This window comes from Cricetulus griseus, chromosome 2 (assembly GCF_003668045.3).
Source record: "Cricetulus griseus strain 17A/GY chromosome 2, alternate assembly CriGri-PICRH-1.0, whole genome shotgun sequence".
Lineage (NCBI taxonomy): Eukaryota > Metazoa > Chordata > Mammalia > Rodentia > Cricetidae > Cricetulus > Cricetulus griseus.
The window spans coordinates 454,795,505-454,809,674 of record NC_048595.1 but is presented as its reverse complement, the minus strand read 5'-3'; the positions used below and the strand labels follow the sequence as shown (position 1 = coordinate 454,809,674).

At 48.0% G+C, this 14,170-nt stretch overlaps 1 protein-coding gene across 1 annotated transcript in view; it reads left to right on the top strand.

Annotated features, from left to right (window-relative positions):
• Nucleotides 1-14,170, top strand: part of Ralbp1 (ralA binding protein 1) — a 30,703-nt gene extending 16,533 nt beyond the window's left edge. Inside the window, exons 3-10 of the mRNA XM_027397768.2 lie at nt 1,085-1,528; nt 2,768-3,117; nt 4,368-4,529; nt 5,450-5,581; nt 8,899-9,006; nt 10,143-10,264; nt 10,442-10,565; nt 12,798-14,170. Of these exons, the coding sequence (XP_027253569.1) occupies nt 1,085-1,528; nt 2,768-3,117; nt 4,368-4,529; nt 5,450-5,581; nt 8,899-9,006; nt 10,143-10,264; nt 10,442-10,565; nt 12,798-13,043 (1,688 nt within the window). The 3' untranslated portion in view covers nt 13,044-14,170. The remainder of the gene's footprint in view (nt 1-1,084; nt 1,529-2,767; nt 3,118-4,367; nt 4,530-5,449; nt 5,582-8,898; nt 9,007-10,142; nt 10,265-10,441; nt 10,566-12,797) is intronic.

Genomic DNA, 14,170 nt, shown 5'->3' with positions numbered 1-14,170 from the left:
GAGACTCGGCTGTCCTGCTGTCCTGAGTCGTGGGGATCCTGCAGCTATGGGTCAGCTTTACATCATAGTGTTTGCTCTTAAGATTTTTTTGCTTTTGGTCATTCGCAATGGGGTTTCTATGTGTAATCCTGACTGTCCTGGACTGGAGCACCTCCAACTCAGAGATGCCCCTGTCTCTGCTTCCTGAGAGCTTGAGGCTCTTCCAGAACCTCACACCACCATGACTCCAGCTCCAGGGGACCTGATGCCCTCTTCTGGCTGCCATAGGCACGTGTAACACACATTGATGTGAACACACACATAAAATAATAATATGAAAACATTTCCCAGGCACTGTGGTGCACTCCAAGGCAGAGGCAGGCAGATCTGTTTGAGTTGGATGCCAGCTTGGTCTACACAGTGAGTTTCAGGACAGTCAGAGGCATGTCGGACTATAAAGAGACAGCCAGGTGAGCGGTGCACACATGCTTTAGTTGAACTGTTCCCGAGGCTGATGCAGGGTTGTTATCTGTGCTCAGTGAGACTGACTTCATCCTAGAAACAAACGAGAACCAAAGCAAACTGGCAGTTCTCAGTTGGTGTTAAGGCAGTTAGTGTCTTTGTCAGAATGCAGGAATTACTTCTAATGTGTCAGCCAAAGTGAGGGAATAATCACACTCAGCCTTCAGTTTAAAGGGTCTGTGTGCCCCGCTCCAGTTTTCCCAGAAAGGGAGTAATGGGAGGGGGAGCAAAGGTGGCACACACACAAACCAACGTGCTGATCTCAGATGTTCTCGCTTCATGTGTGCCTCCCGTTAGAGGGACAAACAGGCAGGGTAGCTCAGTAGCAGCAGCAGCAGCAATGTTATGTTTCATGAAACATAACATTGCTTTGTGTGTGTTCTTGGTGTCTCAGAACTCTGCTCGCATATGGTGTTACTGAGAGGATAGCTGCTGTCTGCTGCCCTCTTGTGGTTATTGGCTGTCACAGACTTTTTTTGGATGGTTTTCTGGAGGCCCCAGAGGGGAAAGCTGCATTCAGGAAGCATGCGGACAGTTGACTTTGAAAGCATGATTGATTTTATGGACTGCATTTCTTTGGCAGCTGAAGGCTATGCCGCCTTCCAGGAAGACAGCTCTGGAGATGAAGCCGAAAGTCCGTCCAAGATGAAGAGGTCCAAGGGAATCCATGTGTTCAAGAAACCCAGCTTCTCTAAAAAGAAGGAGAAGGATTTTAAAATCAAAGAAAAACCCAAAGAAGAAAAGCACAAGGAGGACAAGCATAAAGAAAAGAAATCTAAAGACTTGACGGCGGCCGACGTCGTTAAACAGTGGAAGGAAAAGAAGAAAAAGAAAAAGCCCATACAGGAGCCCGAGGTGCCTCAGGTCGATGTTCCGAGTCTCAGGCCCATTTTTGGCGTTCCGCTGGCTGATGCGGTCGAGAGGACCATGATGTACGATGGCGTTCGCCTGCCAGCTGTCTTCCGTGAGTGTATAGACTTCATGGAGAAGCATGGCATGAAGTGTGAAGGCGTCTACAGGGTTTCAGGTATCGCAGACACTTCACTTTAATTTCGCTTGCAGCGACGGGGCGGAGTGAAGCGTATGGGCTGTGTCACTTACTGGGGTGGTGTGCCAAGCCTGTCATGTCTTCTCCCTGGGCCCAGTGGTGGGGAGGCTGAGATCTGTTGAAGGAAGCCTCAGCCAAGAGATATGGTTAATGACACAGCCTTGTCCTGTGTTTCCTGAGCCTGACTAGAGATGAGAAGTGTCATTTTCTAAGTAGCTGGGCCCTGAATGTGAATGCTGTGTCAGGTGTACACAGTTACTGCAGATGTCAACGAAACTGGTGACCCCTTCATCTACAGAGCTTATGTGACCATTGTAGTTCATACTTGGTCAGAATGTGTTTCATATTGGATATCTAAAATCTAGCAACCTGTACATTATTTAGAAGTACAGAGATTTCTTCCTTCAAAAGCAGCACGAGTTTTGTGCTAACCTGGGGTTCAGGTCCCAAGCTGGGCAGTGTCTGCACCAGCCATTCTGTTGCGTAGAAGGTTACTTTTGTGCTGCCCTTTGACCACACGTCTCTTCATGGGGCAGGAGAGTCATACATGTCTAGAACAAAGAGAAATATTAAGCAAATTTTCCACTTAATTGGTTCATATTCTTTCCAGCAGATAGATTTGATGTTTGGGATAACATTTAATATGACCCAGTAGATAAAATGCTGCATTGCTACTATTCTATAGAAAGTAAAACACACAGTGCATTTAAGTTTGTAATTCCTTACTTCCATATAAAGTTAAACACAAAGTTGTAAATATGATTTCTAAGTATTTATTATGTATTGAAATGTTTTAAAGGTTTACACAGGTATAGAAGCTATTTCCCACATGATCTGAAGACATTTTTTGGGGGTGCAAGTTTCTCTGAAAATTTTCTGTAGCTTTGCTCAAAGAGTCTTTTGTTTCTGATCTGTCTTTGATACTTGCATCTTTTGGAGAATCCCTCATTCCTGATGGATTGTCTCTTGTCTGTGAGGGCTCCGTGGGGGAGGTCTCCTGCTGATGGCTTGCATGTGTACTCTTTCATCTGTGACAGTGTGTCTCCTCTCTGCCCGCATTGTTATGTAGCCCAGGCTGGCCTTAACCAGGCAGTAGTCCTCTTGCCTCAGCCTCTGAGTGCTGAGTTACAGCTGTGAGCCACATTACTAGCTGGCCCCGATTCTCTGCAGCATGTCTGATTTCTTCTGTTCTCTCTCTTGTCAATTTCATGTTTTTAGGAATCAAATCAAAGGTAGATGAGCTAAAAGCAGCCTATGACCGGGAGGAGTCTCCAAACTTGGAAGAGTATGAACCTAACACTGTAGCCAGTCTGCTGAAGCAGTATTTGCGAGACCTTCCGGAGAATTTGCTTACCAAAGAGCTTATGCCGCGTTTCGAAGAGGCTTGTGGGAGGGCCACGGAGACAGAGAAAGTGCAGGAATTTCAGCGCTTGCTCAAGGAGCTGCCTGAGTGTAACCACCTTCTGATTTCCTGGCTCATTGTACACATGGACCATGTGATTGCAAAGGAGCTGGAGACGAAGATGAATATCCAGAACATCTCCATAGTGCTTAGCCCAACCGTCCAGGTATGCGTTCTGGCTACACACCCCTTTTGTACTGACACAGGGAAATTAGCAGGAGTCTGATGCTGAGCTGCGTGTGAAACGGTGAATCCAAGAAGGCAAATAATGGACAAGCCTGGCATACATATCTGGCATCCTTTTGTATATGTGCGTTCAAGTTCCTATGTGGGACTTAACGTGTGTGTGTGTGTGTGTGTGTGTGTGTGTGTGTGTGGCTGTACGTGTCGATGTGTGCATATTTGTGTGGAGGTTGTAGGACAAACTCGAGTATTGTTCTTAAACACCAACCATCCACCTTTTTTCCCCACTGGCTGGCCAGCAAGCTGCAGGGACCTTCCTGTCCCTGCCTCCCAGCACTGGGATTACAACTGTGCACTGCCATGTCCCCGTGGATTATGGAGGTTGAACTTGGGCCTCCTGGCCTGCACGATAGATACTTTAGTGACCAAGCCACCTTCCTGGCCTCCGCCTCCTGTCTCTCCATCACTGCTCAGTGATGCTATCAAAGACTGAGTTTGCCTTTACAGTAAGGACACTTTTCTGTGTCAAAAGAATGAAGGAGACAGTAGCTCTAATTTTTGTTTTGTTTTTGGAGACAGGGTTTCTCTGTGTAGCCCTGGCTGTCCTGGAACTCACAGAGATCCACCTGCTTCTGTCTCCTGAGTACTAGATTAAAGGCGTGCGCCACCATCACCAGGGGAAACAACTGTTTCTTAAATTTCTCAGATATCATTTTTGTTAGCCTGGGTTTCAGAATTTGCTCAATACTATGTTGTTACTCAACATTGCCATAAGGTGGATGCCTGGGCCACAGAAGCTCCAGGGGGATTGTAAGAGAAAGTTTGAGCAAGGAAAACATGTCTTTTTTTAGTTGTTGAGCCATCCTGCAGTACTGGCTTCCTAGCCTGGGAAGCCATGGAACACTGGTGCATGTGTGCACCAGAAGAAGGGGCTCCACCTCCTCCTGTATTCAGAGAGCTCTCAGAATACGATGGAAATGGTTATTAGACACTGCTAATTGATGGTAATATTTTGTACCCTGCACGGGCTTTCCCCCTTATGGTGCTTGAGTACATGTTTAAGCCAGGCTTTCCTATTTCCTTCTTAGTTGATGGTTAGTTAGTAGCCCGTTTTGTCCCTGCTTCAGAGACTTCCTTCCTCTGTACAGGGTTAATAAAGGATGTGCTGTGACTGGTGCAGGTGGAGTAAAGACTGCCCAGCAGTTTTTTAAACTCTGAACCTGTTTTCTGCAGATCAGCAACCGTGTCCTGTATGTGCTCTTCACACACGTGCAAGAGCTCTTTGGCACTGTGGTCCTAAAGCAAGTGACAAGACCTCTGCGTTGGTCCAACATGGCAACGATGCCCACACTGCCAGAGACCCAGGCAGGCATCAAGGAAGAGATCAGGAGACAGGTGTGTACTTGGCCCCGCCTTGACCCCGTCCCTCTCCTTACTCTCCCTGCCTGCTTCTGTGCTGGCCACAGGGAGGAGCTGTGGTCAGGAGGCGATGAGCTCCTGCCTCTACCTCTTGATGCAGAGGTTTTGGTACACACTCAGTTCTGTGCGGCCCTGGGGGTGCAGTCCAGGGCCTTATGCAAGCCCTATACTCCTCCCTTTGAGGCGCATTTTCAGCTGGTCCTAGTTCACACCATGTAAGTAAACAACCATGGCAGAAATGGCGTAGGCTCTTACACTGTAAGAACTGATTTCAAACTCCTGTCACGCTGACTTTTGGCCAGTTGTTCAGTGTTTTAAAGCCTTGGTATTCTCACCTTAAACGGGTGAGCTCTGGCGTTAATGTTGGAGATAGTGCATGGGGAGGACTCACCCACGGCCAGGAGCGCAAAAATGTTTCTTTTTCTAGACAAGGTGCTATAGTGGAAAGGAAGTTTAGTAATTTACTCTGGCATAATTTCTAGACTATGTGACCAAGATTTAGCTCAGAACCTGAGCTTTCCCACTGTTGTACTTTGCTATCTAAAAGAAACCCAGTAAGTGTGTGCCCGTGTAGAGCGGGAAGATAGAGCCTGGATAGGAGGGTTGCATACATGTGTTTGCATGAACATGGCCACACGCCTGCTTTCTGTCTGCTGGCGTCTCCTTAGCAGTTGCTGTGAGGCAGAAACATAAAGGAGGTGAATTAATTGCTATTGAACTGCTAGACACAAATGATGAGCGTCTGATTCCCAGGTGAAGCAAATGAGGATGGGTTTGCAAGTCAGTGCTGGCCTCGTGGAGAGAGTAATCAGCGCTGCTGTGTCGTGGGGGTTGTGTGTGCTGCTTTGAGATGACAAGACACTGAACAGCATGCCACGTGTCCTTTTGTTTTCTAGGAGTTTCTTTTGAATTGTTTACATCGAGATCTGCAGGGTGGGATAAAGGACTTATCTAAAGAAGAAAGATTATGGGAAGTACAAAGGATTCTAACTGCTCTGAAGAGAAAACTGAGGGAAGCTAAAAGACAAGTGAGCTACTGTCTGGTGTGGTGCAGAGTGTGGCAGGCAGAGCCTTCCATGCCCTGCCAGCCCCCAAATCATGACTCGAGATTTAATATTAGTGGTGAATGCTCGTTCTCATTTGGGCTTGTCCCTCTGGTTCCTATAACTTAATTTAACCTGTTTCTCTTCACCTGTGTTCTGCCTTGGGGCTGTGTACCTTCCTTTCATCCTGTACGTCCTGTTTTCCTGCTTGCTATGTGTCTGGCTGGCTGGCTGCTGCCTGGCTAGCCCCAGGGCCTCTCCCTTTGTTCCTCCCTCACTCCTCTTTCCAACCTAGGTTCCTCCTCCTTACTCTCTCCGCCCACCAGCCCCGCCTGTCCCTCTCCTGCCTGGCTATTGGCCGTTCAGCTCCTTATTAGACCAACCAGGTGCCTTAGGCAGGAAAGGTGGAACAATAACATGTCTTTACCCAATAAAACAAATTCAGCACAAACAAATGCAGCACACCTTTACATAGTTAAAGTCATATTCCAGAGCACTACAGTAAGTTATTTCTTTAAAAGCAATAGATACATGCCTGTTGATGTTAACTGTCTGGTGGGAAATTTATTCACATAACTGTTTGTTGTTCTGTGTTACTCATATTTTAGCTTGGTATAAATCAGATGTTTCATTAAGTTTAGAAGTTTTTTTTTTTTTTTGTTTTTTGTTTTTCCTGCCTGGTTTGTGTCTGTAAACAGCTTTCCAAGGGTGAGAAGCAGGCTGGGTGTGAGACCTTTGGAGATTGCAGAGAAGTGTGAGTTTTGAGAGGAAATGCAGGGCTGAAGGCCCAGGAGGATTTTGCACATCAGGGCAAGAACTGTGTGCAGCAGCTGCTGCCTATAGAGCGTACAAGCCGTCTTTGGATTCTGAACTAGTTTAGTGTGTGGGGCTCGATTCAGATTCCTGGCCACACCAAGGCTGAAATATACATCCCTGCAGATCTTGCAATCTTCATGCAGATCCAGCAACAAGATTTAAGTGGCTCTCTAGTTGGCACCTCTCAGACTTGGAGAGTGGTGTAGGGGATTGTTGCATGCAAAGAGCCACCTGAGTCTTTTGCTTCAAGGTCACAGGCTTTGTTGGGAGCATAGTTGTGCTTAGCCCTGCACTCCAGGTGTCAGGACATGTAGTCCAGGGGAAGCCCTTTGCATGGTTCTTTTCTCCCCAGCTCACAAGATTGTCTTATGTTTCCCATCCTTTTTTTTTTTTTTTTTTTTTTTTTTTTTTAATAGGATCTCATGTGGCCCATGATACTCTCAAACTTGTTCTATAGCCAGGATGACCGTGATTCTGCTGCCTTTGCCTCCCCAGTGCTGGATTGCAGCAGTGGGTTTCCATGGGCTGTGAGTCACGACTTAGAACATGGCTAGTGGAGGCTGGGCTTTCCTTTCTCGTGTTGCACATCTATTTTGAATAAAAGAACCATGGTGTAGGGCATGGAGACAGCAAAAGGCAAAGTCCTTGCTTTTGCAAAAGTAAGGACCAGAATTCAGTCCCCAGCACCCAGATAAAAGCCAGATGCGATGACTTATGTTTGTAATCCCAGCTCTGGGGAGGTGGAGACAGGAGAGGTGTCTCCTACCCTAGAGCTACCCGTGAGGCCAGCTACCCTAGAGCAGTCTGTGAGTTCCAGGTTCGGTCAGAGACATTGGCTCAAAAAATAAGGTAGAGAACTGATTGGGGAATGACACCCAACAGATGGCCTCTAGCCTCTACACATATGCACCCAAGTACCCAAATACAGGTGCACACATACACACAGAATTTTGGATTGAAACCTGAGGCAGTATGAAAAGGGGATGGATACCTTCATTTTATCAGGTTGGTTCCCTCTCCTACCATTCCTGATGCTTGCTGCCTTTTTTTTTTTCCCCGGCAGTGGGGGGGGGGGTTTGGTTTTTTGAGACAGGGTTTCTCTGTGTAGCTTTGTAGACCAGGTTGGCCTCTGCCAGCCTCTGCTTCCCGAGTGCTGGGATTAAAGGCTGCACCGCCACTGCCTGGCCTTTCTTTGCTTCCTTCTTTCCTTCCTTCCTTCCTTCCTTCCTTCCTTCCTTCCTTCCTTCCTTCCTTCTTATTTATCCATTCATTGTTGCTGTGAACCCAGGTCCCATCATGTTGACTTCACCTTTGAAGGAGAAATGACATAAAAACAGAAGTAGCATCATTAGTGGATTAAAGACTAAAAATAAGAAAAAAATGTAGTATCAATTTAAACCACGATACCATCTTGGCACTTTCTTATAAATTTACACGTGATTACTTATCGTATAACCCAGAAATTTATCCTCTAAGAGAACAACAACCCATGGGCCTTCACAGAACATTGTAAAGAGCTTATAACAGCTAAAAGTAGAGGACCCTGAGTGGATCAGGGAGTTGAGGCTCATCCATGCCATGGCCGTCACTTGGCAACACTCCCCTCAACACAGGAGACAAAGCATCTTAAAGCCAAGTATGAAGCTGAAGAGCTACCTGCTGAGTCAGTTCAGCAGAAACACGGGAAGAAGGGCTGTAGAGTCAGACAGCAGGTCTGTGGTTGCTGGGCATCAGCAGGTAGTAGAGCTGAGGGGACCTTTCCTAACATAGGGTGGTGGCTGTGGTTCCTTGGTTGAATATATTTGGTAAAACGAGTTCAATCAGGCCCTTAGGATTGGCAGCCCTGGTAGCTCCCTGCAAGACATCGAGCGTGGTCCACAACTGGTGAGCATATTCATCAGAAGTGAGCATTTTTCATAGTGCAGCCACAGACCAAGGGAACCCTGGTGTGTTCTTTTCTTACTTTAAGCTTTTTAATTATTTATGTGTGTGTGAGAGTGCACACGGGTATGGACATGCCAGGCACCCGTGTGGACGACCAAGGACAGCTTGGAGGAATCGGTGCTCTCCACCACATGGTCCTGGGGAAGGATGGACTCCGGGTGTCTGGCTTCTTGACAGCGAGTGTCTTTACCACTGAGCCACCTTGCCGTCTCTACCCACATTATACTCTCTTTTGTTCTGTGTCTGTGTTTTTTGGTGACAGGGTCTTTCTATGTCATCCTGGCTGTTCTTGGAACTCACTCTGTAGACCAGGCTGGCCTCAAACTCACTGAGATCCCCAGGCCTCTGCCTCCTAAGTTCTAGGGTTAATAAAGTGCACTACCACGCCTGGTTCTACCCAAATTATATCCTAAGTCCAGTTAGCAAATGTCCTTCCATCATGTCACACAGGGCACCTGACTGCTGCTAGGGTTTTCTTTAATTTTGGTTTGTGAATGTTTTACACACCGGCTCAACAGTTGGTCGTTTGTCATCTTTGACAGGAGTGTGAGACCAAGATTGCACAGGAGATAGCCAGCCTTTCAAAAGAGGACGTTTCCAAAGAAGAAATGAATGAAAACGAGGAAGTTATAAATATCCTGCTTGCCCAGGTAAGCTAAACTCTTTTCATTTCTGAAGTCATTTATTGGCCATTTTCCAAATAGAAGCTCAACTATAGACTTTTTAAACCAGAATTGTAAAGTGACTCCCAAGGACTTACCCTGTGCTGTGTTTGTTGAATTGTTGTGTGGAGGAGAAGCTACCTAGTTTCTTAGTCTTGATCAGTCCACACAAGTTCATGTTGTAGGCATTTTTCTTGATTTACAGGAGAGAATAAAGTTCTGGTTTACTACCTTAAAGATTTTCCGTCTGAGATTTCTTGGAGTGTTACCTCCATACGTAGGTACCCTGAGGCAAAGGAGAGGTGCCTGATAGCCTTTCAGTCCTTATGGGGCATGGCCACGTGGCTCCTCTTTAGAAGGATGCTGAAGCTGTTCCTGCAGCTCCTCATTCCTGCTGACTGCTTTCCAGGGTGGAAGACTTGGATTCGAGCAACAGGGACTCTGTGTGTGATTATCTGTGGAGTTCTTGCTGTCTGTGTCTGGAGGGCATGGCTGATGCCGAGAGGAAGACCTGTGACCTCCCATCCTCCCTCTCTCCCTCTCTCTCTCCCTCTCTCTCTCTCTCTCTCTCTCTCTCTGGTCTGCCTTACATCTGCCGTGAGACCAGCCACACATCATCTCTTGGGCTCTTCTGTTCCTGGTGACCCCTAACCCCGAGAGACAGGGAGTCAGAGTAGACGGGTTTTAGATTGTGTTTATTTATCTGTGTGTATGTGTTGTTCAGGTGTGTATGTTCAGGTGCCTGCTGGGCCAGAAGAGGGTGTTAGATCTCCTTAAGCTGGACTTACATGTTGTTGTGGGTTCTCCAGTGTGAGTGCTGGGAGCTGGGGGGGGGGGGGGGGCGGCGTCTCTGGAAGAAGAGCAAGTACTCCTAACTGCTGAGTACTCTGGTCAGCCCCCAGGAAGCTGAGGCAGGTTGACCTTTGCCCCCTGGTCTTGGGTGGTAGGCTCATAGGGAGAGTCTACATGTTCTCAAAACAGCTTCGTGTAACTCGGCTGATTCTGAGGAAATAGTGTGGCTTTGGTTGAGGTAACTTGTGTTCAGCACTGAGCAGGGTGGGCGACCCTGGAAAGGTGGCGTTTCCTCTACCAGAACTTGGAAGGGTGCTCTGCAATCGTTTCAGGAAAATGAGATCCTGACTGAGCAGGAGGAGCTCCTAGCCATGGAGCAGTTTCTGCGGCGTCAGATCGCCTCGGAGAAGGAGGAGATCGAACGCCTCCGCGCTGAGATCGCCGAGATACAGAGGTAAAGGGGGCGGGCGTTCCGCTGGGTTGTCTAAATGGGGGTAGAATGTTTAAACCCTCCTGCAAACATGTCTGAAACCCATCACCTCAAGCTTCTTACCAAGTCTGAGAACAGCATGGGTGGACCTCAGAGAGCTGGCCACCAAGCCACAGTGAAGTTCCCTTTGTCTTCTCACAGTCGCCAGCAGCACGGCCGGAGTGAGACTGAAGAGTACTCTTCTGAGAGCGAGAGCGAGAGCGAAGACGAGGAGGAGCTGCAGGTCATTCTGGGAGACCTACAGAGGCAGAATGAGGAGCTGGAAGTAAGTTTGGGAGGGCAACAGTCAGAACACAGTTGTTTTTTTTTTTGTTTTTTTTTTTTTCCAAGACAGGGTTTCTCTGTGGCTTTGGATGCTGTCCGGGCACTAGCTCTTGTAGACCAGGCTGGCCTCGAACTCACAGAGATCCGCCTGCCTCTGCCTCCCAAGTGCTGGGATTAAAGGCGTGTGCCACCAACGCCCGGCTGAAACCAGTCATTTTTAATGTGCTCCCGACCACCTATTTTCCCACTGCAGACTTGTAGAGAGGAGGCCAAGTGCATTCTTGCCCAGCCAATTCTTAGCTGCTTGAAGTGTGGTAACCTTGACGTTAGTGTACAAAGGGACCTTTCTCTTTGGAGTCTTTAAAAAGTGGGTGTCCCTGACCCTAGCAGCTCTTCATGGTCTGGTCTTCCCACTGGAGAAGATGGGATGGGATGGTGAAGTGAGGGACAGTTGTCTTGAAGTCCTTGTCACACCTTGTAGTAGGTGTGATAGAAAGCCCCGGGCAGCAGCTTGCTGGGAAGGGAAGGGCTGATGTACGTGATCTCCTTTCTTATCCCCAATTTGTTAGAGGGACAGCTTGCTTCATTCAGTCACTGAACTGACAAGCAAAGCATAGCCATGCCCACATGGGAGTCAAGATTTGCTCAGAAGCTGGGCTTTTAGGGGTTCATGCCTATAATCTTAGCACTAATGAGTGAGGCAGGTAGATTTCTGAGTTAGCAGCCAACCTGGTCCACAGTGATTTCAGGACAGTTGGGCTCAAAAACAACAACAGAAGATATGAAAACAATCATTTTAGGGGACGGAGAGTTGGCTCAGCGGTTAAGAGCCCTGGCAGCTCTTCCAGAGGGCCTAGGTTCAATTCCTGGCATCCACAGGGGACCTGGGTTCAATTCCCAGCACCCACATGGCAGCTCACATCTATACATACATGCAGGCAAAACACCAGTGCACACAAAATAAAAATAAATAAAATTAAAAAGAATCTAAGAATTGCCCAGGATCTCTGCCCAGGACCTCTGCCCATCCACTGCCTGTGTGGAGAGTTGGCAGTGTTAGGGGCGGATACACCTGTTGCAGCAGGAATCTGTCCTTCAGGAAAGGAAAAGGGACCCCTGGAGGTGGCCCTGCAGGTGACCCTGCTGCTGCTCTGAAGCCTGAGGGCCTGACTTAGAAGAAGACAGCTCCCTCCTGCAGGCCAGGCTATCCTCTGATCTCCATGTGGACACACCTGTACCTGTTAAGTGATGCCAGCACTCAGGAGGCAGAGGCAGTAGCTCTCTGTGAGACTGAGACCAGCCTGGTCTACAGAGTGAGACCATGCTTAAAACAAAAGGGGAAGAAGAGCAGGGGTGAGCCATGGGTGGCTGGAGATTCTGTTGTTTAGACCACATTGGCAACTTAGATTAATCTCTCTGTTTTACTGCACAGGGGATGAATGGCAGACTTAGAGTAATGTTTATTGTGCGGATTTCGAGGCCTGTTAATCAGCGCTTTCTCGCTTGGGGCCACAGTGGCTGCTCAGTAGGGAAGGGAAGCGTTCAGGCACACCCAGTGTCTTGTCAAAGTGTACAAGTAGGACTTATCCTCATACCTCATTTGAACAAAGGTCTAGTCACATGGCACACCCGGCTGCTTAGGATGCTGGGAAATACTAAGGATGAAGACAGGGCTCTGATGGATGCAGGCAGTTGCTGCCAGAAACATGCTGCCAAGAACCTGGGATTAGCTACTCTTGAATTACCCAAACTGCTGAATGAGTGTTCGTCACTTAGAAGTGATTGTGGTTTCCAACAGACTTTAAGTAGAACATTTCAGATGTAGTCATAAAGACAGATTTTGACATGGACAAGAATCTCAGCTTTTATCCCAGCTCCAATTCCCTCTCCTAATTGCTGCTAAAATTAGCTTTGTACTCTCCTTGAAGGCTGTAAGGGGAAAAATAAGCCCATTTAAACGATGAAACACTTCCTAAAATAACTGTGGGTACCTTGATATCTAGATGTATTTACTCTTGGGTAAAACCTCAGGCAGTGTATACATTCTCACCCATTCTGAGCTGTATTTATATAACATTTGCATATTCATGCTTGTGTCTTTGGTTGCACCAGCCAGGGTGGCTGAAACAGAACTAGATCCTTCTCTGGGGTGGCTTGCAGCCTGTGCTCTGCCCTGGTTCCTTGTCCTTCTGACCCTGCAGAAGAGGTAACTGCCCTTTTTGTCACTCCTAAGATAAAGAACAACCACCTGAACCAGGCAGTCCACGAGGAGCGTGAGGCCATCATTGAGCTGCGCGTGCAGCTCCGACTGCTCCAGATGCAGCGAGCCAAGTCTGAGCAGCAGCTGCAGGAGGAGGAGGAGCCTGAGAGGCGAGGGGGCATAGGCCCACCGCCCTGTGACGGTGTCCTCGAGGTCAAAGCAGCTAAGGAGCAGGTGAAGCCCTCCCCCAGCAAAGACCGGAAAGAGACACCCATCTGAACTGCCTGCTGGGCCCTGTGCATCTTACTGTAAGCGAGTGAGCTGACTGCTGCTCTTCTCGCTGTCTGTGGAGCTTCTCAGATCTCCTCTTGCACACGTCTGGCTCCACGTCAGGCTCAGGTCCTGGGAGGGTGAAGCAGTGGACATACAGGGGCTTACAGGGGACACACAAGTTTCCAGATAGTGTCAGCTTATTGGAAAATTAATTTTCTTTGTTAAAAATAACTATTTTAACCTTTGAGTGGCTTCTTTTTAAACCAAAAAATCGTCTGTCTTTGCTTTTTTTTTTTTTTTTTAATCACAGCAGAATCAGGATCTCTTGTGGAAGGGTGGGAACCAAACCAGGCCGCTTCTGCACCTGCCTTGTGGACACTCGTGGTCTCGCCGGCCCACAGGGGCTCTGGCCACTCTTGTTTGTGCCTTCCACACCTTTTGGTGCAGATTGTTCAGTGGGGAGCTGCTTCAGATTTTCTGACTGGGTGTTCCTTTACCGGCCCTGTACCACTTTGCTTTCACGATCAGTGTGAGTCATCAAGATGGCCTAGTTTGGTTGCAGACAGGTTACCTGTGGAGCCTGCTACCAGACTCGGCAGTGCAGGCCCAGTCAGTCACTGCCAGGGGTCAGCAAAGGCCTTTTCACTCAGGTGGTCAGAGGTGACCACCTTGACCCTGAGGCATTAACACAATGGATGCTCAAACCAGAAACCTTTTACACAACTGATCTTCCAAGAAACCAGAATGATTTCAGTTGCTTGCTTGGGCTCGGGTGTGCACAACTCTGCCAGGATAAGCCATGTAGAGATGCTCTCCTGCAAAAGTTTCCACTCTGTCCTCATCTCAAGGAGCTGCTCAAGGACTCCCTCGGACAACACTGAGCAGTGGGAAAGGGACAGCTGCCACCCATTCCACCTGATTTTTGCTCCCAGGTCAGGTGACTGCACCAAGGTGTCTGGGAGGCCTGACTCTTAGGCAGCCGGCCAGATTGGGTTTTACTGTCAGATGAGTGGCCTCCCTGGGAGCTCCCCTGTGGCTCTGAAGACAAACCCACACGAGGGCTCTAGCCTCCCCAGTTAGTATTTATTTCAGCACCTATTTGATGCAATTCTTTTTTTTTTTTTTTTTTTTAA